At 41.6% G+C, this 26,500-nt stretch overlaps 1 protein-coding gene across 2 annotated transcripts in view; it reads right to left on the bottom strand.

Moving 5' to 3' along the window:
* Positions 1–5,720: 5,720 nt before the first annotated feature.
* LOC311009398 (diacylglycerol kinase eta) overlaps positions 5,721–26,500 on the bottom strand; it is a 43,556-nt gene continuing 22,776 nt past the window's right edge. For both annotated transcript variants that reach the window (XM_084003537.1, XM_084003538.1), the window contains 28 exons: positions 23,134–23,244; positions 22,942–23,022; positions 22,583–22,687; positions 21,900–22,032; positions 20,779–20,885; positions 20,585–20,710; positions 20,042–20,144; positions 19,544–19,703; positions 19,320–19,428; positions 17,961–18,100; positions 17,154–17,241; positions 16,395–16,486; positions 15,922–16,021; positions 15,683–15,748; positions 13,806–13,974; positions 13,630–13,728; positions 13,328–13,412; positions 13,106–13,213; positions 12,442–12,538; positions 12,213–12,320; positions 12,016–12,129; positions 11,737–11,871; positions 10,856–11,019; positions 10,467–10,572; positions 10,029–10,118; positions 9,263–9,376; positions 9,078–9,189; positions 5,721–8,793 (listed from right to left, as the gene is read on the bottom strand). In XM_084003537.1, the coding sequence (XP_083859663.1) occupies positions 8,741–8,793; positions 9,078–9,189; positions 9,263–9,376; positions 10,029–10,118; positions 10,467–10,572; positions 10,856–11,019; positions 11,737–11,871; positions 12,016–12,129; positions 12,213–12,320; positions 12,442–12,538; positions 13,106–13,213; positions 13,328–13,412; positions 13,630–13,728; positions 13,806–13,974; positions 15,683–15,748; positions 15,922–16,021; positions 16,395–16,486; positions 17,154–17,241; positions 17,961–18,100; positions 19,320–19,428; positions 19,544–19,703; positions 20,042–20,144; positions 20,585–20,710; positions 20,779–20,885; positions 21,900–22,032; positions 22,583–22,687; positions 22,942–23,022; positions 23,134–23,244 (3,075 nt within the window). In that variant the 3' untranslated portion in view covers positions 5,721–8,740. The remainder of the gene's footprint in view (positions 8,794–9,077; positions 9,190–9,262; positions 9,377–10,028; positions 10,119–10,466; positions 10,573–10,855; positions 11,020–11,736; positions 11,872–12,015; positions 12,130–12,212; positions 12,321–12,441; positions 12,539–13,105; positions 13,214–13,327; positions 13,413–13,629; positions 13,729–13,805; positions 13,975–15,682; positions 15,749–15,921; positions 16,022–16,394; positions 16,487–17,153; positions 17,242–17,960; positions 18,101–19,319; positions 19,429–19,543; positions 19,704–20,041; positions 20,145–20,584; positions 20,711–20,778; positions 20,886–21,899; positions 22,033–22,582; positions 22,688–22,941; positions 23,023–23,133; positions 23,245–26,500) is intronic.

The following is a 26,500-nucleotide window of genomic DNA, read 5'->3' as shown; positions in this document are numbered from 1 at the left end:
GAATTTATTTTCGTGAATATTCTTCATGCTATAGTATGACCTTTTTTATTAGAAAAAAATCACTAAGGCTTCTTTTTTTAAAGGTGATTCTCTTGCATAGACACCTTTTTATTTAGCAGTGGACAGAGAGGAAACATGGGAGAGAGAGGGGGATGTGACATGCAGCAAAGGACCTCCAGCCGGGATTCGAACCGGTGTTGTCTGCATTTACGTTAACATGGGTAGTGGCATGCATTCTAACCACTAGACCACCTGCAAGACATGACTAAGCCTTTTTATGACTTATTTGGACTCACTTGACTCAGACTTTGCTTGACACGCGATATACAAGCATATGTTATGACTTTTAAGGCATTTTTACAACATTTTATGAATTTTGTTGATTTTTCAGTTTTTTTTCGACATGCTATAGTATGACTTTTTTTTTCCCTGAAAATTTTGACCATGGCTTTTTATGCCTTTTTTGGACTCAATACACTCAGACTTAGTGCGACAAGCGATACGAGCGATTTTTATGGCTTTTTAATATTAAAAAAAAAAAATTCCTGAATTTATTTTTCGTGAATATTCTTCATGCTATAGTATGACCTTTTTTTTTTTTAGAAAATAATCACTAAGGCTTCTTTTTAAGGTTTTCTCCTGGCATAGACACCTTTTTATTTTTTCAGTGGACAGAGAGGAAACATGGGAGAGAGAGGGGGACGTGACATGTAGCAAAGGACCTCCAACAGGATTCGAACCAGTGTGATCTCCATATATGTTTACATGGGTAAAGGGCATGCACTCTAACCACTAGACCACCTGCAAGCCATGACAACCCTTTTTATGACTTATTTGGACTCGGTACACTTAGACTTTGATTGACACGCGATATATAAGCATACGTTATGACTTTTAAATCACTTTTTCAACATTTTATGAATTTTGTCGATTTTTCACTTTTTTTTCGACATGCTATAGTATGACTTTTTTTTTCCCCGAAAAATGTGACCATGGCTTTTTATGCCTGTTTTGGAATCTCTACACTCAGACTTGGTGCGACAAGCGATACGAGCGATTTTTATGGCTTTTTAATATTTAAAAAAAAAAATTCAGGAATTTATTTTCGTGAATATTCTTCATGCTATAGTATGACCTTTTTTATTAGAAAAAAATCACTAAGGCTTCTTTTTTTAAAGGTGATTCTCTTGCATAGACACCTTTTTATTTAGCAGTGGACAGAGAGGAAACATGGGAGAGAGAGGGGGATTTGACATGCAGCAAAGGACCTCCAGCCGGGATTCGAACCGGTGTTGTCTGCATTTACGTTAACATGGGTAGTGGCATGCATTCTAACCACTAGACCACCTGCAAGACATGACTAAGCCTTTTTATGACTTATTTGGACTCACTTGACTCAGACTTTGCTTGACACGCGATATACAAGCATATGTTATGACTTTTAAGGCATTTTTACAACATTTTATGAATTTTGTTGATTTTTCAGTTTTTTTTCGACATGCTATAGTATGACTTTTTTTTTCCCTGAAAATTTTGACCATGGCTTTTTATGCCTTTTTTGGACTCAATACACTCAGACTTAGTGCGACAAGCGATACGAGCGATTTTTATGGCTTTTTAATATTAAAAAAAAAAAATTCCTGAATTTATTTTTCGTGAATATTCTTCATGCTATAGTATGACCTTTTTTTTTTTTAGAAAATAATCACTAAGGCTTCTTTTTAAGGTTTTCTCCTGGCATAGACACCTTTTTATTTTTTCAGTGGACAGAGAGGAAACATGGGAGAGAGAGGGGGACGTGACATGTAGCAAAGGACCTCCAACAGGATTCGAACCAGTGTGATCTCCATATATGTTTACATGGGTAAAGGGCATGCACTCTAACCACTAGACCACCTGCAAGCCATGACAATGCTTTTTATGACTTATTTGGACTCGGTACACTTAGACTTTGATTGACACGCGATATATAAGCATACGTTATGACTTTTAAATCACTTTTACAACATTTTATGAATTTTGTCGATTTTTCACTTTTTTTTCGACATGCTATAGTATGACTTTTTTTTTCCCCGAAAAATGTGACCATGGCTTTTTATGCCTGTTTTGGAATCTCTACACTCAGACTTGGCGCGACAAGCGATACGAGCGATTTTTATGCCTTTTTAATATTTTTTAGGAATTTATTATGACCGACTTTTTCGTCAATACGACATGCTATAGTATGACTTTACTTTTAGGAAAATACGACTAAGGCTTCTTTTTTTAAAGGTGATTTTCTTGCATAGACACCTTTTTATTTAGCAGTGGACAGAGAGGAAACATGGGGGAGAGAGGGGGACGTGACATGTAGCAAAGGACCTCCAACGGGATTCGAACCAGTGTGATCTCCATATATGTTTACATGGGTAAAGGGCATGCACTCTAACCACTCTACCACCTGCAAGACGTGACAACCCTTTATATGACTTATTTGGACTCGGTACACTTAGACTTTGATTGACACGCGATATATAAGCATACGTTATGACTTTTAAATCACTTTTACAACATTTTATGAATTTTGTCGATTTTTCATTTTTTTTTCCACATGCTATAGTATGACTTTTTTTTTCCCTGAAAAATGTGACCATGGCTTTTTATGCCTGTTTTGGAATCTCTACACTCAGACTTGGTGCGACAAGCGATACGAGCGATTTTTATGGCTTTTTAATATTTAAAAAAAAAAATTCAGGAATTTATTTTCGTGAATATTCTTCATGCTATAGTATGACCTTTTTTATTAGAAAAAAATCACTAAGGCTTCTTTTTTTAAAGGTGATTCTCTTGCATAGACACCTTTTTATTTAGCAGTGGACAGAGAGGAAACATGGGAGAGAGAGGGGGATGTGACATGCAGCAAAGGACCTCCAGCCGGGATTCGAACCGGTGTTGTCTGCATTTACGTTAACATGGGTAGTGGCATGCATTCTAACCACTAGACCACCTGCAAGACATGACTAAGCCTTTTTATGACTTATTTGGACTCACTTGACTCAGACTTTGCTTGACACGCGATATACAAGCATATGTTATGACTTTTAAGGCATTTTTACAACATTTTATGAATTTTGTTGATTTTTCAGTTTTTTTTCGACATGCTATAGTATGACTTTTTTTTTCCCTGAAAATTTTGACCATGGCTTTTTATGCCTTTTTTGGACTCAATACACTCAGACTTAGTGCGACAAGCGATACGAGCGATTTTTATGGCTTTTTAATATTAAAAAAAAAAAATTCCTGAATTTATTTTTCGTGAATATTCTTCATGCTATAGTATGACCTTTTTTTTTTTTAGAAAATAATCACTAAGGCTTCTTTTTAAGGTTTTCTCCTGGCATAGACACCTTTTTATTTTTTCAGTGGACAGAGAGGAAACATGGGAGAGAGAGGGGGACGTGACATGTAGCAAAGGACCTCCAACAGGATTCGAACCAGTGTGATCTCCATATATGTTTACATGGGTAAAGGGCATGCACTCTAACCACTAGACCACCTGCAAGCCATGACAACCCTTTTTATGACTTATTTGGACTCGGTACACTTAGACTTTGATTGACACGCGATATATAAGCATACGTTATGACTTTTAAATCACTTTTTCAACATTTTATGAATTTTGTCGATTTTTCACTTTTTTTTCGACATGCTATAGTATGACTTTTTTTTTCCCCGAAAAATGTGACCATGGCTTTTTATGCCTGTTTTGGAATCTCTACACTCAGACTTGGTGCGACAAGCGATACGAGCGATTTTTATGGCTTTTTAATATTTAAAAAAAAAAAATTCAGGAATTTATTTTCGTGAATATTCTTCATGCTATAGTATGACCTTTTTTATTAGAAAAAAATCACTAAGGCTTCTTTTTTTAAAGGTGATTTTCTTGCATAGACACCTTTTTATTTAGCAGTGGACAGAGAGGAAACATGGGAGAGAGAGGGGGATGTGACATGCAGCAAAGGACCTCCAGCCGGGATTCGAACCGGTGTTGTCTGCATTTACGTTAACATGGGTAGTGGCATGCATTCTAACCACTAGACCACCTGCAAGACATGACTAAGCCTTTTTATGACTTATTTGGACTCACTTGACTCAGACTTTGCTTGACACGCGATATACAAGCATATGTTATGACTTTTAAGGCATTTTTACAACATTTTATGAATTTTGTCGATTTTTCAGTTTTTTTTCGACATGCTATAGTATGACTTTTTTTTTCCCTGAAAATTTTGACCATGGCTTTTTATGCCTTTTTTGGACTCAATACACTCAGACTTAGTGCGACAAGCGATACGAGCGATTTTTATGGCTTTTTAATATTAAAAAAAAAAAATTCCTGAATTTATTTTTCGTGAATATTCTTCATGCTATAGTATGACCTTTTTTTTTTTTAGAAAATAATCACTAAGGCTTCTTTTTAAGGTTTTCTCCTGGCATAGACACCTTTTTATTTTTTCAGTGGACAGAGAGGAAACATGGGAGAGAGAGGGGGATGTGACATGCAGCAAAGGACCTCCAGCCGGGATCCGAACTGGTGTTGTCTGCATTTACGTTAACATGGGTAGTGGCATGCATTCTAACCACTAGACCACCTGCAAGCCATGACTAAGCCTTTTTATGACTTATTTGCACTCACTTGAATCAGACTTTGATTGACAGGCAATATAAAAGCATATGTAATTTTTTTTTTTTTTTTTTAAAGGTGATTTTCTTGCATAGACACCTTTTTATTTAGCAGTGGACCTTAGAGATGGATGTGACATGCAGCAAAGGGCCTCCAGCCGGGATTCGAACCGGTGTTGTCTGCATTTACGTTAACATGGGTAAAGGGCATGCACTCTAACCACTAGACCACCTGCAAGCCATGACAATGCTTTTTATGACTTATTTGGACTCGGTACACTTAGACTTTGATTGACACGCGATATATAAGCATACGTTATGACTTTTAAATCACTTTTACAACATTTAATGAATTTTGTCGATTTTTCACTTTTTTTTCGACATGCTATAGTATGACTTTTTTTTCCCCCGAAAAATGTGACCATGGCTTTTTATGCCTGTTTTGGAATCTCTACACTCAGACTTGGCGCGACAAGCGATAAGAGCGATTTTTATGACTTTTTAATATTTTTTATGCATTTATTTTGACCGACTTTTTCGTCAATACGACATGCTATAGTATGACTTTACTTTTAGGAAAATATGACTAAGGCCTTTTTTTGTAAAGGTGATTTTCTTGCATAGACACCTTTTTATTTAGCAGTGGACAGAGAGGAAACATGGGGGAGAGAGGGGGACGTGACATGTAGCAAAGGACCTCCAGACAGGATTCGAACCAGTGTCGTCTGCATATATGTTTACATGGGTAAAGGGCATGCACCCTAACCACTCTACCACCTGCAATACGTGACAACCCTTTATATGACTTATTTGGACTCGGTACACTTAGACTTTGATTGACACGCATAAGCATACGTTATGACTTTTAAAACCTTTTACAACATGTAATGAATTTTGTCGATTTTTCACTTTTTTTTCGACATGCTATAGTATGACTTTTTTTTCCCCTGAAAAATGTGGCTTTTTATGCCTGTTTTTTCAGTTACTTCAGTCCAGCCTATTTCACCATACTATACTATGACTTTTTCTCTCGGGTGAGTTTGACCAACACATTAATACCAAAGGACACCAGCTTCTCACTTCAACAAATCATTTAATCTCCAAAGGGTTGCGCCGACTTTGTCTTTGTTACACACTGCACACAATAACACAATAAAACACCTCGCAATTCACAAGGTCGTGCAACATCTAGTCTGGCTTCCAGAATTGCGCAACACAGTCTTGATTGATCAATATATAGGCTGTTCAGATCACAGGGTGTGTTCACAAATGTTGTCTATGGAGTGATGTTGCACAAACTTTGGAGAAGTTGGAAAAACAAAATGACATTGTTAGAAAAAATGTTGACACTTTTAAAAGGAAAAACGAAACCTTTCAAATCCTTAGTTAAAAGAACATGAAACAAAGGCAACTAGTTTGTTTTATCCCCAAAAATGGCTTTGACAAATGTTTTGTTTTCAGCACAACAGACACAAATTAAAGCATAGATGTTTGCAATTTCAAAAAAATATACAGTTAACCAAAACGCTAAACATTCGTTTCTGTGGTTTTATCAGCAGTCTGTGACAACACGAGAGAATTCAAGCAACTTTGGCTCACAGTTTCAAAAACGACCTTAAGAATGCTAATACTACTTTAAATACCAATTGCTGCAACATTGGAAAGACACTTCGATGACGTTGCCATGGCAGCGGAATGACACACGATCACAAACATCGGCGTTTCAAAAATGGGAGATCTCAAAAAAGCTGCTGTGGGAGAAATCGTACAACCGCCGATGTAGATAGACATTTGTTGTGTACACATCTCGATATATTTATCACTCTTTTACATTTGGTTATATGTTACAGTTCAACACACTTTTGTCTGTATACATTTATCATAAATAAAAAATAAAAAAACTAGTAAACACTCTGAAACACACACACAGATGTCTTTTTTCCCCATTGAGTTTGCTTCTTCGTAAAGTGCAAGGCAAGATGCAGTAAACTTTGAAATGTTCGACATACAACAACTTTCGCATCTGAAGCTCACTCGTACACCTCGTACGTCTCGTACATCCCCCCCCGGACTCAGTACAAACTTGGCACAACGCTACTAAAGCCTCTAAAAGGTGTTTAGCGTATGAGTATGAGTATGGTTAGTTCAATAACTGAGAAAAAAGTTAATTGCAAAACATTTTCTTCTTTTTTACGTCGCTCATCTTGATTTGACTCGAGTCAAATCGACAAATCAACTTTTGTGAAAATAAATACTTTTTCAGTAACACATACTTTTTCAGTAATACATTACTATTACTACACCTATTTGGGAGTCCTCTAGCTAGTATTTGATTACTCGTAATACTCTTTACGTTTTAAGAAATTTGTTGTCGTCTTATAGAAGAGCGATGTAAAAAAAATAAATAAAGCATCTCTGTGCAATAAGTAGGGCGTAAGCTTTGCGGCATGTTTAGCCTAGCTCGTGACAAACCACTGGAAGCAGGGCAAACAGCTAGCTCGGTGCTAACAATAGTCCAACAATTAGCAATTTGCATCATCTACTGTGTGTATTTACTTTAAGTAAAACGCTGTTTAATAAGCTTACACAACGGACTGACTGCATACAGTACAGCCTAGCTGTTGCTTTACTTTTGTCACGCTAATATGCTAGCTACGAAGATATTTGTATATAACACGTCGAAAGGCATATTTTTTACTTTTAACTTTTTATATTCATACTATTTTGTTTCCACTAAGCTATGGTTGTATGGGAGCTTTCTCTAGAGATGCTTAGCTTCTTGCTCTTCGTTTTGCTAACATGGCAAAATTTCCCAAAAATGTCGTAGGCAAGAACGTTACTGTAAAACCCCAAGTGTGTAAACAAAAAAAATATTTTAGCCATTTTCTGAACAGCAGCAGGTGAATCACATACAATCTTTGTGAAATCTGCACAACATAGTCAAGACGTTTTTGTTAAAATAAGTGTGAAAAACAAAAAAACGTCCGTGGATGTTGCTGGTCGAAAAAAAATGCACTATTTTGAGGCAAATTTGAGTATTCATGCACTTTGATTATACGCACAGCGGCAAAAGGAGTCCGTCAAAGGGGGAAGCAGCTTCACACATTACCATTGGGAAAATAAGATATACAAAAAATAAGCTATTATATTTGTATTAATAATAACAATAATAATAATAATAGCTTTTAACCACAGACAAGGCAAAAAAATCAAATATCCACTGACTCTTATTCTTATATTACATATACAATCAGAAGTATGGCAAAGTAAGGAGTAATATACTGTCATGTTTTGTTGATGCTTCCTCCTTCTGTAAACACCTTCATACAAAAAAATAACTTGCTGAGTCATGTTATCTGGTATTGTACCTTTTTTCCGATGACTCGTCATAAAGAACTCGGACCACACAAGTCGGACAACAGCCTATTGAGAACCACAACAGTAGAACCTTTGTGAAGCTTTATATGATTTTCATTTCAACGTTATTCACATATTTAAATACGAGTCCACACAAGTACATTCCTCGGTACATTTTTTTTTTTGCAACATTTACGATAGTTCAGTAGACAATAAGGTTGAGATGTTTTCAGTGTGTTCAGAAATAAATACTCTTTGACATCAAAGTCAGAAAAAAAGGCAGTTTGCGAGTTTCTAAACGAAACAAAAAGAATTTGAAAGATTGTAACAACTTATGATAGAAAATAAAAATGCACTCAACATGCAAGCAGAGCACCGCGTAGACACGCTTCATCGTTTCACCGCAACAAAAACAACAAAACATCTGCCAGAACGCGTTCACGTTCCTCCCTTGGTCCTCCGTTTGATTCGCCAGCGACTTCCGAAACCTCGTTAACCGAGGCTGAAGCGACGCCGCGACCCCTTCAAGGACGCAAAAGAAGAGTCCGGAGAAAGAAAACTCCTCCCTGCAAAGTGGAGGGTGGAGAAGCAGGTGTAAAAGTTAGGAAGATGTTCCCCTTTTCCTCCTCGTACCTCTGCAGGCCACAGATAGAGGGGTGGGTGCTCCTCACCCCTGGGTGTTGGGGGGGGGGGGGCAGTTTTAAGCACCTTATGCAGGACTTCAATTGCCCGAGGAATCTGCCTCACCTGCCCCACCTTTAATATCCCAATGACCTGTTGGAATAGAGAGAAAAACAAAATGACAACTTTGTTTGTTGATCATGAAAACTAAACATTACGAATCCTACGAAAGGATCAACTCAAACTTTATTTATAAAGCACATTTAACTCTAAGTCAAGTAAACTTTAAGTCAACTTTTCAGCTTTACGACTTCCTGTTTTGACGGCGGTAGATGTGGTCGGAATGGATGATCTTGGCCGTAAGGATGTCTGTTTGAATCCATTTCCCCCCATTAATCACATTGGATGGCCTGGTCGTGGTGCTTTCAGGGTCTCACCTGAAAGAGAGCTGTTGGACTTTTGCTTGTGGAGCTTCTCTCTCTCCTTCTTCACCTTGGGGATGATCTTCAGCTTCATGCTGCTGCTCTTGCTGTTGATCCTCACCGAGTCCTGATGACCAGGAGATGTGTTAGACTCTGATAAAGTGTCAGAAGGACGCTGTGATCAATAAGAGCGTTCTCACCTCCTCGGAGCTCTGCATCAGCGGACAGATCCAGTGGATGTCGTCCAGCTTGTGGAGCTCGGCGCTGAGGCTGTTCAGGGTCGAATGGAGTTCCTCTTCCTCCGGAGAGTCCGACTGCGGAAGACCAGGTCCAATCAAGAGAATACGTTTATTTCTAGTCATAATGTGAATAATCTAAAAATACTTCTATTTGAAGATGATTTTTAAACAGTAAACATCTTTTAATTAATAATTCAGTTTAACTATTATGAAAACAATTATTTCATCTCATTACCACAGTTTATCTCTGTCATCACAAGTAAATAACGACCTGAAGTTCATCATTATCAAGTCTTATATATATGTACTATTTTTATTATATTTTTAAATAAAAATATAAATATCTATTTATTTAATTATATATTTTTTAATATATTTATATAATATATAATAATTTGCTATTTTTATATTAAAAAATCATAATAAAAAGTAATCTATTATTCATCTTTTGAATCCATGTATACTAATTAGATCCTTCCCCATCCAACTCATTCGCAGTCCTTCAATGGCTTCTTCTTCACACAGATTAGATCCAGATATAACGAGGCGTGCTTCCACAGCCCAGCATTCATCCTCTAATTACATTTGCTCTCCTGCACACGAGGGCCGTCGTGAGTGAAGGGAGCTTTGCTTACAAGGTAAATAAAACAGCAAGACAATAAAAAGAGCTGAACACTGAAACGTGAGAATGGAGGGAAACAAACGAGGATGGAATGAAGAGTCGTACCAGTAGTTTTCCATCCAGCAGCATCCTCGTCTCTTCCTGCAGGACCTTACTGCTGTTGACGATCTCCACCGCCGTGCTGCGACTCAGACACTGAAGTGACAAAACTAAGATTAAATTCATAAAAATATAACATTAAAACACTGAAATTATCCAATGAATTAAATTAATACATCTCCATATTTTAAAAATGCAAAGTCGTTTTTAAGCAGGTTTAGTTTGCAAGGTCACTTCTCACTAAATCTTTGTCTGTCCATTAAAACAAACCAGTTTTCGGTTTGTTTATTCAGACCAATGTTTTGTTATTTGTCTTTTTGTATGAAATCCTGAACGCTGTGTGTGTCACATCAGTGTCACTGATGCGTTTCAGGTCAACAGGCTGATGAACAGGCGAGGACTTCACAATCTGGACGCCATCTGCCCCCTGGCTCGCCGTCTTACCTCGGGGCTGGACAGCTTGGCCTCCGTGAGTACCAGGGCGGTGGCGTTGACGGCGTGAGCCAGCTCTTGCTCCACCAGCTTGTGGGTCTTGGCCGCCTCGCGGATCCTACGAGGAAAGAGCCGTTATTATGGCTGGAAAAGCACAATTATGGAGATCGGACACAAATGGTTGATTTTGAAGCCCAAAAAACACACAAATAAAATTGGTGCAGCAGAGAAAACTCAAAATTCAAAATTTGGAAAGTGCCAACTTTCTTGAGCTGAAGTTCAAACTCGGTGGCAGTAAAATCCAGCCAATATATCTTAGGAGGTAACATGTATTCGTTGCAGCTAAAATGCCTTTGAGCAAGACTTTGTCCAGGCCACAGGAAGTGTGAAATGCTTCTTACTTGTTGATGAGCGTGTCGGCCACGATGCCCAGCTGCTGCACCTGAGCACACTCCTCCTCCGTCAGGTACTCCATGGACTGCTGCGAGTTCAGGCGAGGTCGGCTGGCCCGGTAGCTGTCGATCTTCCGCTTGTCCTCCCACGACTTCAGCGTGCTCTCGAACGCCTGGTGGCAGGAAAGGAGAATTTGACCGACATGGGCACATTTACCCACCAGCGACGGAAAGTGACCATCAGACTCAAAGCCGACACGTCTAGGACGCCATTATCTCTCTGCGGTACGCAAAGATGGAAACCCTGGAAACAAACTGCTCTCGCCTCAAGAAAAGAAAAAAGGTTTGAAAGGAGTACAAACACGGTGGGTATGAATGGGATTTCAGAAAATCCCAAAATAGAAAGAGTCAACAACGTGAGCAGAGCTGAAGCCGGAGAGCCGGGAGCGGATTTCTGGCTCCAAGATTTATGAAATGATGAGTATTTAAAGCCAATACTGTTGTTTTCTGTATACATACACTATATATGTACATGCACTGTAATACTGTAACAAACACCGTTGTTTTTTACGATGTTTTTGCAGGTAAAGCCGTATAAGGCAGCATCATTACCCGTTAATAACATTGTTAATTGGTAATAAATGCATAATAAAGTATGTATTAATCTTAATAAGGAAATAAAGCTCAGTAAAGGTTTAGCAATGACATAACAGGTCATTTATAGTCACATGTGTTTGTAATGCTACAACAATTCTAAGAAGGCTTTTATGATCTATAAACTGTTATAACAAGTGTGTTATAAGTGCTTATAAATGTCTAATAATAATAATTAACATCTTACAAATGGACGTATCTACCTAACATCACATAATACTGGAGTTGGACCTCACCCTGTCTCTGGTGAGCATCTGCGCTCGGTTCTTGTGGACGATCTTGACGATGCCCGGCGGCTGGATCCAGGCCTCGCCGTCCACCTGCACTGGAACCCCCTCCTCCCCGAGGATGGTGATCTTCACCTGACGACACTGAGACGAAAAAAAACGAACAAATGGCAGCCGTCAGATGAGATTTCTTGTTTGTATACTCGGGAGTATGTGTATGTGTTGAAGAAAGTCTGTTTTTATCCACATTTAAACTCTGTGAAACCCTTTGGGACTGAGGTGCGTTACCTGTGCAATGCGGTGGTGCTGTAGGTTGATGACTCTGGACATGGCCATCTGCATGCTGCCAAACACGGCCACCACCTCCAACTTCTTATCGTCAAACGATGGAGCGCCAAAGTTCTGAACATGAGAGTCGAGAGTCAAACCGAGAACAGTCATCGGACCCGACACACACCCGATGCTACTTCCTTCACAGCACTCACATTATCCTCCTTGGTGCCTCCCCAGAAATTGATGCCACCGGCATAGCTGGGGATGTTGAGCACAGCCAAGCCCTGCAGACTTGGCAGTGACATGGGAACCCCGTCACACTGGAGGGAGAGAGAGAGAGAGAGAGAGAGAGAGAGAGAGAGAGAGAGAGAGAGAGAAGGTTAAAAACCAAGAAAAGGGGCTAATGGTATTTTGCTTTCCCTAAATATGCCTCATCTTCACCTCCAGCTGAACTCTCTGCTCAAGGTTCTTGTAGGTCTTCTGGACCAGTTCTTTGGTCCCCAGCACTCCGTACCACATCATGTTCTTGGTGCGGCTGCTGCAGGAAAAGACAGGAGGAAGAATCCGATCAACACAACAATTAGACGTTATCGATCAAAAATGACGTCAATGGATGGGTTTAAGCCGAGTCGCTGTGGTCAGTGAAAGTTAGAAAGTGGGTGGAGTCTATTCACTGTATTCACGTTTCTCTTTAAACTATGAACTCAATATTACTAAACATAAAAAACACAACACTCCCACATCACAAAAGTTGTCGAATGAAGTCAAACACTGACCAAAAAGTGCATCGATTTAAGCAGAGAAATTTGACTTTCTATGTAGGCAGATGATTTGCTGCTGTATGTATCGGACCCTGCCTTGTGTTTAACTGGTATTACTGAGGAAATAATGGAATAATATGCTATAAAGAATAGCTAAAAGAGACCCTGAGACAATCTTAAACCCTTTATGCTCCATAAATAAATCTCCTGGAGAGTTTCCAAGCAAAGAAAATGTAAAAGTAATTTAAATACGTGTGATGAATACTAAATAGATGCTGATGGGTGGAGAAACAGTAAACAGAACAATGATCTGTTATCATATTATGTTTTGTGTGTTTTTATACCTGCATTTTTTAGGGTGCTCGTCTCGCTTGTTGTTGAACTCGAGGGAAATCTTGGCGTCCAGGCCGATGCCGAAGTAGTTGTTCATCACACACTTCTCTGAGCATTGTCTGCCAACACAGAAGATACGTAGATTGTTTACTAAAAATGTGATAATCCATTATTCAGCCACAGCTGGTACATGAAGGATACGATGTAAAGGACAGTAAGACACAAAGACATACACAGTGTCCTCGCTGAAGGTCACAGTGTGGAGGCTCTCGGCTTTCTCAAGGACAATTGGGGACGTCGGACTTAAGTTTCCTTGACCTGGACCGAACGATAAATGTTATAATTATACAGCGATTCCTTCTAAAACTGGAATTATAAACGTTTCTACAGAGAAAATAACAGCACAGTTATGCAATATTCTCGAGTTGTCTTCTGGCAATGTGCAGCAGTTTTTTTTAAATACTGATGATTTCCCCAAAAAGATTTGTAAAAGCAGCATTTTGGAGTTTGGAGTCCAAACATAAGAGACACTCACGTGGCTCGGCGTCCTTCAGCTCCTCGCTGTTTTCTCTCTTGATGGAGGACGAGGACGACATCCTCTGGACCTGCGTGTGCCGATTCTGCTCGTCCACCACTGAAATGACTCCGTCTGGTTAGCGTCAAATGATTGAAGGCGAGGAAATTGTATGTTTTCTCGGAGAGAGGTCTTACCTTTCTCCGCCTGCTCGATGATCTGCCTCAGGGCTTTCTTCAGACTGTTGGCCCGGAGCATCAGCTGCTCCTTGGACCGGTACGTTTTGCCCTCCGAACCCAGATCCAGGTCGCTTCCCACGCTCGGCACGCCGCTCTCCTGACTGGGCGCCGAACCTGCCGGCACCACCTGGAAGTGACGGAAGTGAGAGTTCTCCTGTCGGGTGACCTTTTTTTGGTTTATTCCCCAGTGAGATAATTATGGTAATTCATTGATTTTACGAGCCTCCAGCTTCGTCACATTATCACTGAAGCGGTGGTGTTACACCGGTAAATGTCACCTCATTCTTCCGTAGTGAGACATCTCCCCCTCTTGTTTCTGGGAAATACTTTAATATTCATTACAGGCACAACTGAGAGAGATTTATTTAATCAAATAGGAAATGATACTTGGCAACATTTTGATGGCTGCGTTCATTTCTTTTAGAGCACCGACGTCAAACTGGGAATAAAAGACCGCAGAGCAGAGACACAAAAAGCTGTACAGTTTTTTAGCTCCTGTGAGGAAACTTAAGAGGTGTGAAAAACACATCATTGTTTTTCTGCTGCTGTTCCTGTAAAAGGCTCCGGGGGTGGATCGGAGGGGTTTCAAACCCCCGGAGTTTCAGCTGAGTGGAACACTTTATATCCTCTCTGAGCAAACAACTCCTTCAGTATCTCAGAGAGGGAATCTGTTGTCTATTCTTCAGTTTCCAATGTTTTATAGATCCATGTGGATTCTGGTGTGAAGCTGCTAACATGAGCTTCATGAGTCAAGGTCAACTGTACAGCTCAGTGTTAAAGTCATCTTAGTAGCTAACTAGCATTGGTAGCGTGTTAGCGACCTGTCAATCAGCAGGTAAGCCCCGCCCCCTAAAGCATCCCCTGCTTTCTGGTCTGGTGGACTCTAAATGGACCTGTCAATCAGCAGGTAAGCCCCGCCCCCTAAAGCATCCCCTGCTTTCTGGTCTGTTGGATGACCATTTTCTCATAGATTTCTATACAACCAGAGAGGAGTCGCCCCCTGGTGGCCAGCAGAGAGAAGGAGGACCATTTTCTCATAGACTTCTATACAACCAGAGAGGAGTCGCCCCCTGGTGGCCAGCAGAGAGAAGTAGGACCATTTTCTCATAGACTTCTATACAACCAGAGAGGAGTCGCCCCCTGGTGGCCAGCAGAGAGAAGTAGGACCATTTTCTCATAGACTTCTATACAACCAGAGAGGAGTCGCCCCCTGGTGGTCAGCAGAGAGAAGGAGGACCATTTTCTCAGACTTCTATACAACCAGAGAGGAGTCGCCCCCTGGTGGTCAGCAGAGAGAAGGAGGACCATTTTCTCAGACTTCTATACAACCAGAGAGGAGTCGCCCCCTGGTGGCCAGCAGAGAGAAGTAGGACCATTTTCTCATAGACTTCTATACAACCAGAGAGGAGTCGCCCCCTGGTGGTCAGCAGAGAGAAGTAGGACCATTTTCTCAGACTTCTATACAACCAGAGAGGAGTCGCCCCCTGGTGGTCAGCAGAGAGAAGGAGGACCATTTTCTCAGACTTCTATACAACCAGAGAGGAGTCGCCCCCTGGTGGCCAGCAGAGAGAAGTAGGACCATTTTCTCATAGACTTCTATACAACCAGAGAGGAGTCGCCCCCTGGTGGTCAGCAGAGAGAAGGAGGACCATTTTCTCAGACTTCTATACAACCAGAGAGGAGTCGCACCCTGGTGGCCAGCAGAGAGAATGCAGCTTTAAGGCACTTTAGCGTCGGCTTCACTCTTCAGAACTGGAGGTTGCCTCCTTCCACTTGATATGAAGCATTAGAACTGTTATGAGTCTATGAATAACTATGATGAGAGTTGCTTTTACCTGAGCCTCTGCTTCTTCACTCAAGGCCTTGACGAGGGAGTCGAGCTTCTCATTCAGCAGTGAACACTAGGAGATCAGTTTGGTGTTTATATGGCTTCAGAGTCACATGGAGGAGTTTAAAGTACACGTCAACAAGTGTGCAAATTATTACATACAAAATGTGGATGCTTAACCTTCTGCACAACTACACACACACACCTACACTGTTACACAAGCCCTTACATAACACACACATTTACCTTCTTTGCCATGGCGTCTGCCTCCTCCTTGTTCTCCGTGGCTCGCTCGTACGCCTTCCCCACCTCCGCCACAAAGTCATTCACCGTCCCACACAGGAACCTGGGGGGGAGACGGGGGAGGGAGGGGGAGAGATGGGTTAGGGTGATTAACGTTGAACAGTAAACGAGTCAGAGGTGTTACACGTTTCAGGTTTGGTAAATCACCGTGCTGTCACTGTTGATGTAGATTACACACACACACACACACACACACACACACACACACAGCTGTTGAATGAATGTGAGTCTCGTCTTCTGGACTTCATGAAACCTGGTAACAATCTTAAAGCAGGTTTTTGCTCGGCGACACGGCGTCCTGGAGTCCCTGAAGAGGGTTTAAAACAGATCAACACTGGCCTCCGTTTCCTTGGCCTCTCTACTCTCCGTTTTCATCTGGACTCTCACCCGTCTTCATTCAGAAAGTGTTCACGTACTTGGCCGAGGAGATGACGTCGCTGTGTTTGTCCGAGTCCAGGATCTTGGCGAGGTGGGAGGCCACCGAGTCTGCATACTGAGTGATGTGGACCTGAGAGAGAAACCACATTCACATTCATAAGAGGTTTCCTTTCCTGAGATTATTCTTTTTAAAATGTTTTTTCACCGTCAGCTGGAAAAAAAAATCACAATCTTTAATTGGATGTAAATGCAGCAATTTTTCATAATGGGATTTGAAAACATGCCGTTTGGTCAAAACCATTTTTTATGGCTGATAAACGTGAAATTTAAATCTGCCCAGGAGGGTAAAGCATCTTGTGAGCGGAGGTGTGGGATTGCATCAAAATTATGATTTTTATATCATTTAATCATGTCATGTTACTTTGAATTCTTGAAGAAAGCTTGTTATTTCTTGTAGAATTGAAAAAAACAGGAGAAATGTTTTGTTGAATTGAAGTATATAAGAAAGGAGTGAGTGTATTTCTGGATAAATAAGACTTGAATAATACAGCAGGAGTTGTGTGAGCGTTTGTAAACAGCTGTTTTACAATAAAATAAAGTTTTGATGACATAAAAAGAGGTAATTTTAAATGAACTGGAAGAAATCTGATCGCTCCTTTGGGAAATGTTGACCTAAATGATCCACCAGAGTAATGCATGAATTACTGTTGCAGCTTGTAAAATCATGCAGGAATTTCCCAACGACAGCGAGGCGTCCAAGTACCAGAAACACTCGACAGGTGAGACGGCTTCTTTACCTGAAGAGGGGAATCGAGGCCGTCGTCGTCTTTCGCTACCAGCATGCCTTTAGTGGTGGTGGGAACTTCGTACGTCATCACACTCCATCTGGAAAAACAGCTTCATCAGCTTCATCATCGGCTAGCCAGATCAAGAAAAGAGACATGTATGCAACCTATTTGGAGTCTGCACTTTAACTTTAATAGGTAGTTGGAAGTACATTTGGTCACTTTCAACCATTAGTCCGTTACTGGAAGGGGGGGGGGGGGGGGGGGCGTTAGCCTAGCTCTGCCCGAAGCTAACAAAATGGGCTTAGAGTTGTGCTTTCATAAGGTGTTCATGTGCCGGAGTATTTCTTGGCAGGAAGCAGCTGTTATTTCCATGTGCTAGATACATATTTAATAAACTTTTAGGTAAATGTAAATACAATATCAAAGGGACTCAAATCAGTGATTGTGATTGGTCGATATGAGTCCATTTTCAACCACAGGCAGCTAGTAATGCTGCTTCACGTTCAACACTGTGGCAAGTTATTTCTGTTAATTAATCTTTCCCAGAGGTATAAATAGAAATAAATAGCCTGAAGCACCGAGCTAATTATCGTTATTGCTTCGACTGCTTCCTGCTCCCGCCCGCTGCCCTTGACGAATATAGAACCGTGAGCAGCACAGCGTTAATTCATTCGGTCATTTGGGATTTCCTCGACTTATTGTGAGAAATCATCCGGGACAGTTTTCCTCTCAGTCATATTGAAGATGTAGCTCGAAGCAACTAAGTCCAACTGAAACTGAGTTTGCAACATGACGGGAAAGCCCACGCAGACTTACCGGTCCAGCATTTTGGTGGTGGCTCTCTCCAGCTTCTCCAGGATCTGCAGCAGCTGAGCATCGTCGTCACAGAGGCCCCCCCAGCCCAGAACCCGAGCCAGGTCGTTCCCGGTTCCCAGAGGCAGCACCCCGAGCTGGCACTGCAATGTAAGACAATAGGTCTTTATTTAAAGACTAATCATGTTTACCTCCTTCAGTCTAGGTCACAAAACTACAGGTTTGTCTGCACAAACAAAAGTCAGAGGGGGGATATGAAAATGTCACGATTATCGTGGCCAGGATTATTGCGATTCATGATATTTTCCCAATAATCGTTACAATATGATTAAAACTCTAAAATGTCACTTAAACTCACTTGTTACATTTTTAATGAAAATAATATTAATATTGTGTCAGAGATCATGTCAACAATCTTTTTTTGTTAAAAAATATCAGGTTGATGATCATGAATCATAATGTTTCCCTATGAATAAATAAATAACTAAATAAATAAAGAATATTTTTGTATGCTGTATTTTTTAAACCAGGCTCTATTTTTAAATTGTCTACCATGAATGCAAGTGAGACAACTTTTTCAAGACACTCGTGGCAATAATATACAATTATTATTATTGTTAAGAATACATTCTATTTTGTCTAAATTAAATATTTTGTGACACATTAGTCCACACTAGTTGCAGTCCTGACTCTGATATTTAGGGACACAACTGAAAAAGATGCCTACTACAGTAATAAGACAAATTTAAATCTTCAGTTTTCTTTATTTTGGATTTCCAGCTTCAATATTATAAGAGTAGGCAAACATTACACTTTCAAATAATTTAATAAATGTTGGCGAATAAGTTTCAAGTTGTGTGAATTATGAAATGGTAAATAAGTACAGAATCTTAAAAAAAAGTAAAATGATGATTAAAGATGCAATTCAGAACAATGTGAAAAAGCATCCAGAGGAAAAAAGTGAGAAACATCTCATTGGTCGACACTAATCTAATTGGATTTATCTGACACGGCTGAAAGACTTCACACTGATTAGTCGTGGCACTTATGTTCTTAAATGAGTAACTCATGAAAAATTAAAAAACATGTTCTTCAACACAGCGTTAATTGATCAGGATGACTTAATTAGACGAGGTAATCGGTGTATCGTCGGTAATTTGACCTTCACTTTCTCTTCGCCTCCGTCTTTTCCTTCTTTATTTATCACTTTCTCTCCATTTCAACATGTTTGCTTTCGTTCCAGTGAGTTTTTAAAAAAACATTTACAACTTGAACACGAGGTAGCTATCTGCTTTCTCTGAGCGTTTTGCACGGTTACCTTTAACGTTACATCATCCCCCTCCTCCACCTCCTCCTCCTCACCTGTTTATGGAGGTTGAGTTTATCCAGCTCTGAGAGCACCCAGCCCACGCTGCCATCGCCTCCACACACCAGGATACGGAACGTCACAAACTTCATGAAAAGGCGGAGGCTGAGGGGAGGAACGAAGCACAAAAGGTCAAGAGGTCGACGTCATGAAAAAGGCAGCGAAAACTACAGTCGTGACCAACTGGAAACGTGTAAAAGTACTGCAGTACTCCAGCTACCCGAGTTCTGGTCCTCCGTTCATCAGGTCAAAGACTTGGGCCGGGTTCAGCAGCTGCTTGAACTTGCGGAGGAACTTCACCCCCTGGTTGTCTCCGCTCTTGGAGTTGACCAGGACCAGGAGAGGACTGGAGCAGGACGCCGACGTGGCCTTCCAGAAGCCTGCAAGGAGACAAACGCATTCTGGTTCATGGTCATAAAAGCTGGAGAACTGGATTTGTGTCAACATTGTACATTCCTGAAGACAGATATGCTTGTTTTTTCAAACATATTTTTAAATACGATTTCTTTCTAACAAATATTTTTTTAAATATTCCTCTTTTTTTAATTTCTTCTAGAAAGCTTTGAGCTTAAATCTTATTTGTTTCAAATAACAAGGGATCAAAGGGAATGTGCAGGTGAAAGGTGACACTTACTGTACATACACTACTATGTACAGAAGAGCCTGTGTGTGTGTGTGTGTGTGTGTGTGTGTGTGTGTGTGTGTGTGTGTGTCTCACCATCCGAGTCGATGCTGTTAAGTGCAGTAGGAGGGATGATTGACACGCGATATTGGCCCAATGGACAAACCTTCCCCATTTGTTCTTTACAGCTGTTGTGGACCTGTGCGCGCACACACACACACACACACACACACACACACACACACACACACACACACACATACACACACACACACACACACACACACACACACACAGAAGCAGAAAGGTCATTACATCCCTCTGAAACCCACCAAATGTCAGTTCAGTAACCTTTACAAATACCACCACCATTTATGTGTGTGTGTGTCTGTGAAGACGGTATATAAGTTTGTGGACTATGGTTTTGAAGCCTTGAGGGTTCTTATTTTCCATGTTTTGAAGGCGGTATCACAGCACTTCCTGTTTTCTTTTCCTTTCCTACAGGAAGTCAACATTTGGGGACATTTAAATTGAAAATTCTGGCTTCAGGTTTTTTTCTCCCATCAGAGAAGTAATGAATTCTGACTCTGTCACCATGGATACCAGCGACCGGACGGACGGGCAGTGAATCCCACTTACGATGGCCTTGCACCAGAGGCAGCGCCAGTCCTGCAGCCGCCGCACGCTGCCGCAGTTCTTGTCACAAACCACACACTTGGCGCTGACGGGCAGGTTTCCTTCCAGCCACTGGTGAGGCATGAAGACCTGGCAGAGAAGCATCATCAGTGTGTGTTCACATGGAGCCGGTATCTCTGGACGGGAAACCCACTCACCCCTTCCTCGTCCTCGATGATGTCATTTCCTATGGAGGCCAGCGTGGTCCATTTGCAGTTGTTGGTGGAGCGAACGGCACAGCGCTTATGAGCCTTGAACTTACAGACTGGACGGAAACCAGAGACACGTCAGACAAACTTCAACACATTCATTACATGAAACATGCAATTCATTCACGAGGGCCAGTCGGATAAACTCAAATGCAGAAAGTTAAACGATAATTCAGCCGAACATCTAATTAAAAACACAACTAATTGTGCATTCTTCTCAAATATAATATTTCAATAATATTATTATGTTATTTATTCAGTAGGTTTGATTTTTCATATAGATTCTATGTATTCTACTTCAATTTTTTTTATCTTTATGTCTTGTTTTCCAATCTACTTTGTTTTACTTAATTCTATGTCCAACACATAAATACAGTTTATCCATCCATCCATCCATCCATCCATCCATCATCTACCGCTTATCCTGTATTCAGGGTCGCGGGGGGGCTGGAGCCGATCCCAGCTGTCATTGGGTGAAGGCAGGGTTCACCTGGACAGGTAACCAGTCTATCACAGGGCCGACATGTAGAGACAAACAACCATTCACGCTATCATTCACACCTACGGGTAATTTAGAGTCATCAATGAACCTATCCCCATCCTGCATGTCTTTGGACTGTGGGAGGAAGCCGGAGAACCCGGAGAGAACCTACGCTTACACGGGGAGAACATGCAAACTCCACACAGAAGGAACCCGGGGCCGGGAATCAAACCCAGGAATCGAACCTGGGACCCTCTCGCTGTGAGGCGACAGTGCTACCCACTACACCACCGTGCAGCCCATTATTAGAAATTACATTATTTATTTTATTATATATAAATCTATTTTGGATGTTTCTCTTTTGCTGCTAAACTTTATGATCTGGTTCTAGAGGGATTAAGCAGCAGGGCGCTGAACATCCCGTATGTGACCTTGTATGAAACCCGTGTGTTTCTGCATCAGTAGGAGTGTTTCCACGGTGCAATAAGGAGCTATAAAGCTACTTGTTAAGCGTCACAGTCACATGTCAACGAGGCCGACGGGTCAAAGTCAAAGATCCCTGCTCAGACGATCCGGTGTGGGTTTGTACCTTCGCAGGAAAGGCCGTGGGAGGTGACGCCCGGCAGCGCCTCCCGGCACACGTTGCAGAAGGTCGGCCGGGCGTGCGAGCAGGCGTACCAGTTGTGCATCCCGGAGAAATGCTCCATGTTGAACTGGCTGGCCTGCAGGGGGGGGGGGGGGGAATATCATCAGAGCTCCATCAGAATGAGTAGCCTCAGGGGAAGAGAGAGATATGACTCCAGCTACACAGCCAGAGGATGTATGAATGCATGGAGGAGATAATGAACATTAAACTTGGTGGGCCCGGGGGATCGAGACACAAGGAAGTCTGACACAACAGAGGAGGAACGACCAAGCATGTGACATCATCATCAATTACACCTTTAAACGCGAGGAAAGCCCAAAAACCTGAGAGGTTTTAAACCGAGCCGGACGGCAGCTAACGTTAGAGCGGAGGGTCGGATTGTTATGAGCGACATTAATCTGCTGGCAAAAAGCTGAAATGAAAAGTACATAAGAGAGAGGAGGAGGAGGAGGAGGAGAGTGTGTCCTCCGACAAAGCAAAACAAAATAGAACAGATGGGAGATGAATTAAGGAGTGAAGTGCAAAGCCTTTTTTTCTCACCAAAAACAGATGAAACGCGAGCTTTTCTATCAAAGGATGGTTGATTTGGCGAAGAAAGAATATGAAGAGATGTAAAAACGCCAAACCTCGTAGGTTTCCCATTTCTGGACGGATTTGAGAGCGCCGATCCAGTCCTCCATTTCCTTCCTGCTCTCTGCACATAACATCAGCTTCCGAAATGGCGTGATGACCTGGAGCGAAAGAAAGAAAGGGAACGTTCAAAGGTGTCTCCACAGTCAAAAACAACATTTATCACATTATTCGTGGATTCAAAAGCCACGCTAGTTCCCGGCAAGCTGCCAGGCAGGACAACCAAAGCCAGTGGGATTCATCCTCAGGGTACCACGAATGCCTGAACCATAGCGACCATTGGCAGCATTGAAAACTGAGCCGGATGTACGGTTTTGAAACACTTTGGAGACCACGGCGAGCACCTCCTCCTCACCGTGAAGCTGTTGTTGATGTTCTTGGTGCTGGTCTCAGCCACACTCGCGTCCGATAGGTCCACTTCATCGAAGATCAGGGACTGATGGACACATAAGAAAGCTTATTTTTCCTTCTCTAGTATCATATCCAGGATCTGGGCATAGAATAAACAATGATACAGTTTATTACAAATAGCTGGTATTAAAAGTACCTTGCAGTCTTTGGCGTAGTAGAGGGTCCTCCCTCGGAGTTTGAAGTACCTCCTCTTCCATCTCTGGAAAGAACTGGTCTGCTTTAACAGGATTCCCTCCTTCACACTTTTCTGTAGAGAGCCGAGACAAACGGATAACTCTGAATGACTAAGGCGACAGCGATTCTTCACAATTCTTCACGGAGTTGACAGATAAACAGAAGGGAGGTCGGCCGGGATAGTGTCACCAAGACGACTTGTTTGTTTTGCTTGTTTGCTCTTTCTTCCGTTGTTGTTGCCGAAAGGCGAATCCATCAAGACCAGAAAACACATTCCAGTTATCTAACGTTTCTTCTCTCCTCTATGTTCATGTGTGGAGAGCCCTGAGAGGACAGAATGCATCATGGGTAATCAACTTGAGATAGGATAGGACGTCGGGGTTCGCCATGGAGATCCTCGTTACCTGGAAGAGGGGACACCCAGGCGCAAATCACATAACGATGCAATCTTAAAACTCTGATCACGTTGCTGCGTGACGCCAACTTCATCAACATTCCTCCAATGACAAAGCTGCGTTCAGAACTCTGAGGTGTTCACACACACAGCAGGATGAAGCCGGAGTGGAAACGTTACTGTACTTCCTTTACTGGAGCTCCCTAACGAAAAGTACGTCCGTTAACTAAAGTACAACCTTCTAAAGAGAAAACAAAGCTAATATTCTGTCTCCAATTAGATGCTACCGCCACGTACTCAGCAAGAAGTCAATAAGGTCTTTTAATTATCACCCATTCAAATAAAACACATTCACATTCATATTATGCCAAAAAGTCAAATTCCGAGGCGAAGAAGGTCTTTTCAACCATCAAGAAATACGTCACAATGCAGATACTCTTCACATCTAAACATGTTGCTTCACGTTGTTTTATCTTCACACTGCAGTTGTGTAAGTCATAACACAATGTTTACGACCGCAGTATGAAATGACAAAGTGTGCAAAGTGCCAAAAGGGGAGTCGAGACAGGCAGGACGGATATTGTTTTGTTATCTCCAAAAATCAGGAGAAACCACTTAATTGCACGGTAATAAAAAAGACATTCCACAACACAGCTGTGTATCTGGATCCCAGCAGGCCGACCCCGAGGTGGTGGCTGGTGACGTGGCGAGGTCCCAGGGTCGGTGGTGATCTGGGAGGGAAATCTGCCCCGAAGGGAAAAACCAAGTCAAAACACAGACGGGAGGTTTGCCAGCTTCTCGACAACCACGACACGCCGAACCGACGGCGGGACAAACGAGAGAGCGTCAACTTCTAAATGAAGACAGAAACCAAAAGTGTTTGTGTGATAAAAAAAAGTTCCCGTGTAACGGCGCCATCTCGGTTTTATCACCGACACTTTAGACCAAATGGGCATTTAGTGTTGCACTGAAGTTCCAAAAAAAGAACAATTCAATGCATCACTGGGTTTGAAAAATGCCTTTTAGCAGTTTGAGATCACATCCCAAGTCATACTGTGTGTTTAACATTAAACATCATTTACATGTTTCCCCATTTAGACCTATATCAAAGTCCAATCATCTCTTTTCCTGTAAAACTATATATGTAAGCTTACGTTAACTAATAGCACAAAGAACTTCCCTTTCACTGGGAGTTTAATACAAGAAGTACATCGTTCCACACTGATTCATGAACAAAATGCTAATGTTGTAAGTGACAAACAGCCAAGCTGTCTCTTAAGCTCTGGGAAAGTCCAATAAAATGGTACTTTCTACGTAGTATTAATACTAGTGTGGAAGTTTTGAGTACTTGCATGTGAAGTTGCTCATCAACAAACACATTCAAGAGTAAAATCAGAACAATTGTCAAAGTTGTAGTTTATAGAATAAAATGTGTTTTTGTTAGCTCGTCACAGCGTTGCAGGGGAGGAGGAAGAGGAGGAGGAAGAGGAAGGATTGATTGGTGGAAAGCCGGGGATAGAAAGCCCGGCGGTACGACAGAAGAAAAGGTACGACTTACACAAATACTTCACAAGTCTTAGAGTCGACATAAAAAAAGAGCTAACGAGGCCTCAAGAAGAAAAAACAAAACAAGAAGGTCTAAAGGTCGAATTTCAAGTCAGATCGAGATAACGGCGATAAGTCCAACGCCCAAGGCAGGGCGTATCCACGGTTGCCGCAGCAACACTAACAGCCAATCAGAGTGGCTTGTGTTTGACTGATGACATACCAGCGGCCGATACAGCTGAAGGACGAACCCGACTCAGGATGAACTTATAGAAGCTGCTCGAACGCGATAGCTAACCTTTATGTGTCGATACCTTCACATTAGGGGAAATATATAGGAAAAATATGCCAGAAAGATTAATGCTAAAGCTAAAAATAACGCGACTAAGCATTCACGTGTGATGAAATGCTATTCAACTTTAGCACAACAGTAAAACCCAAACTCCCCCTGCAGATAAAACATGTATTTATATTTAAGTTCCTCGTTTATTAGCTAGTTATAACTACATTTCTGTTGAATTTAACAAATAAATCCTACAGTCATGAAGGTTACACTGTACAAAAAACAAAGTGGTATCAGGCAGGTTATCCAAAAACTAACATCCCAGTCACCTGATTGGATAAGACTGAGGCCTCCTTCTGATTGGCTACCGCCGAGAGGCAAGTGTACTGTACAAACGTCTGCATAAAAACAACAAATAGCATGTGAAAGGTCAGCTGCTGCAGTCACACACACACACACACACACACACACACACACACACACACACACACACACACACACACACACACTCCCACACACACACACACACACACACACACACACTCCCACACACACACACACACACACACACACACACACACACACTCCCACACACACACACACACACACACACACACACACACATTCCCACACACACACACACACACACACACACACACACACACACTCCCCCACACACACACACACACACACACACACACACACACACACACACACACACACACACAGCCGTGTAAAGGCAAAAACAAAACATATTCTAAAGTGTGATATGCTGCATAGCTGTCCAAAAAAAATGATTAAAAAGGTGGTAGATGTACGAATGCTGAGCCGGCGGCTTGCAGCTAGCGGTGCCAACAGTGCAAACCATGACAACGGGTTGGGGGGTGTGACTACAGACAACCACGCCTGATTGGATGGCGTTATAAGCTATGACCGCCATGCACACATGGTCCGGCCGTGTCAACAAAGGGAAAGAGACGCTCCGATTACAACACACACTGCGGGACTTCTCTCTGCTGAGAGGACATTCTGACACAGCTTTACATTTGCTGCTATATTAATGCTCTGAATGTTAAATATCACATCTTTGAAGGTAGAAAAGAGCCC

This window comes from Eutrigla gurnardus (genome assembly GCF_963514095.1).
Source record: "Eutrigla gurnardus genome assembly, chromosome: 23".
In the NCBI taxonomy this organism is placed as follows: Eukaryota; Metazoa; Chordata; class Actinopteri; order Perciformes; family Triglidae; genus Eutrigla; species Eutrigla gurnardus.
This window is presented reverse-complemented; position numbering and strand designations above follow the sequence as displayed.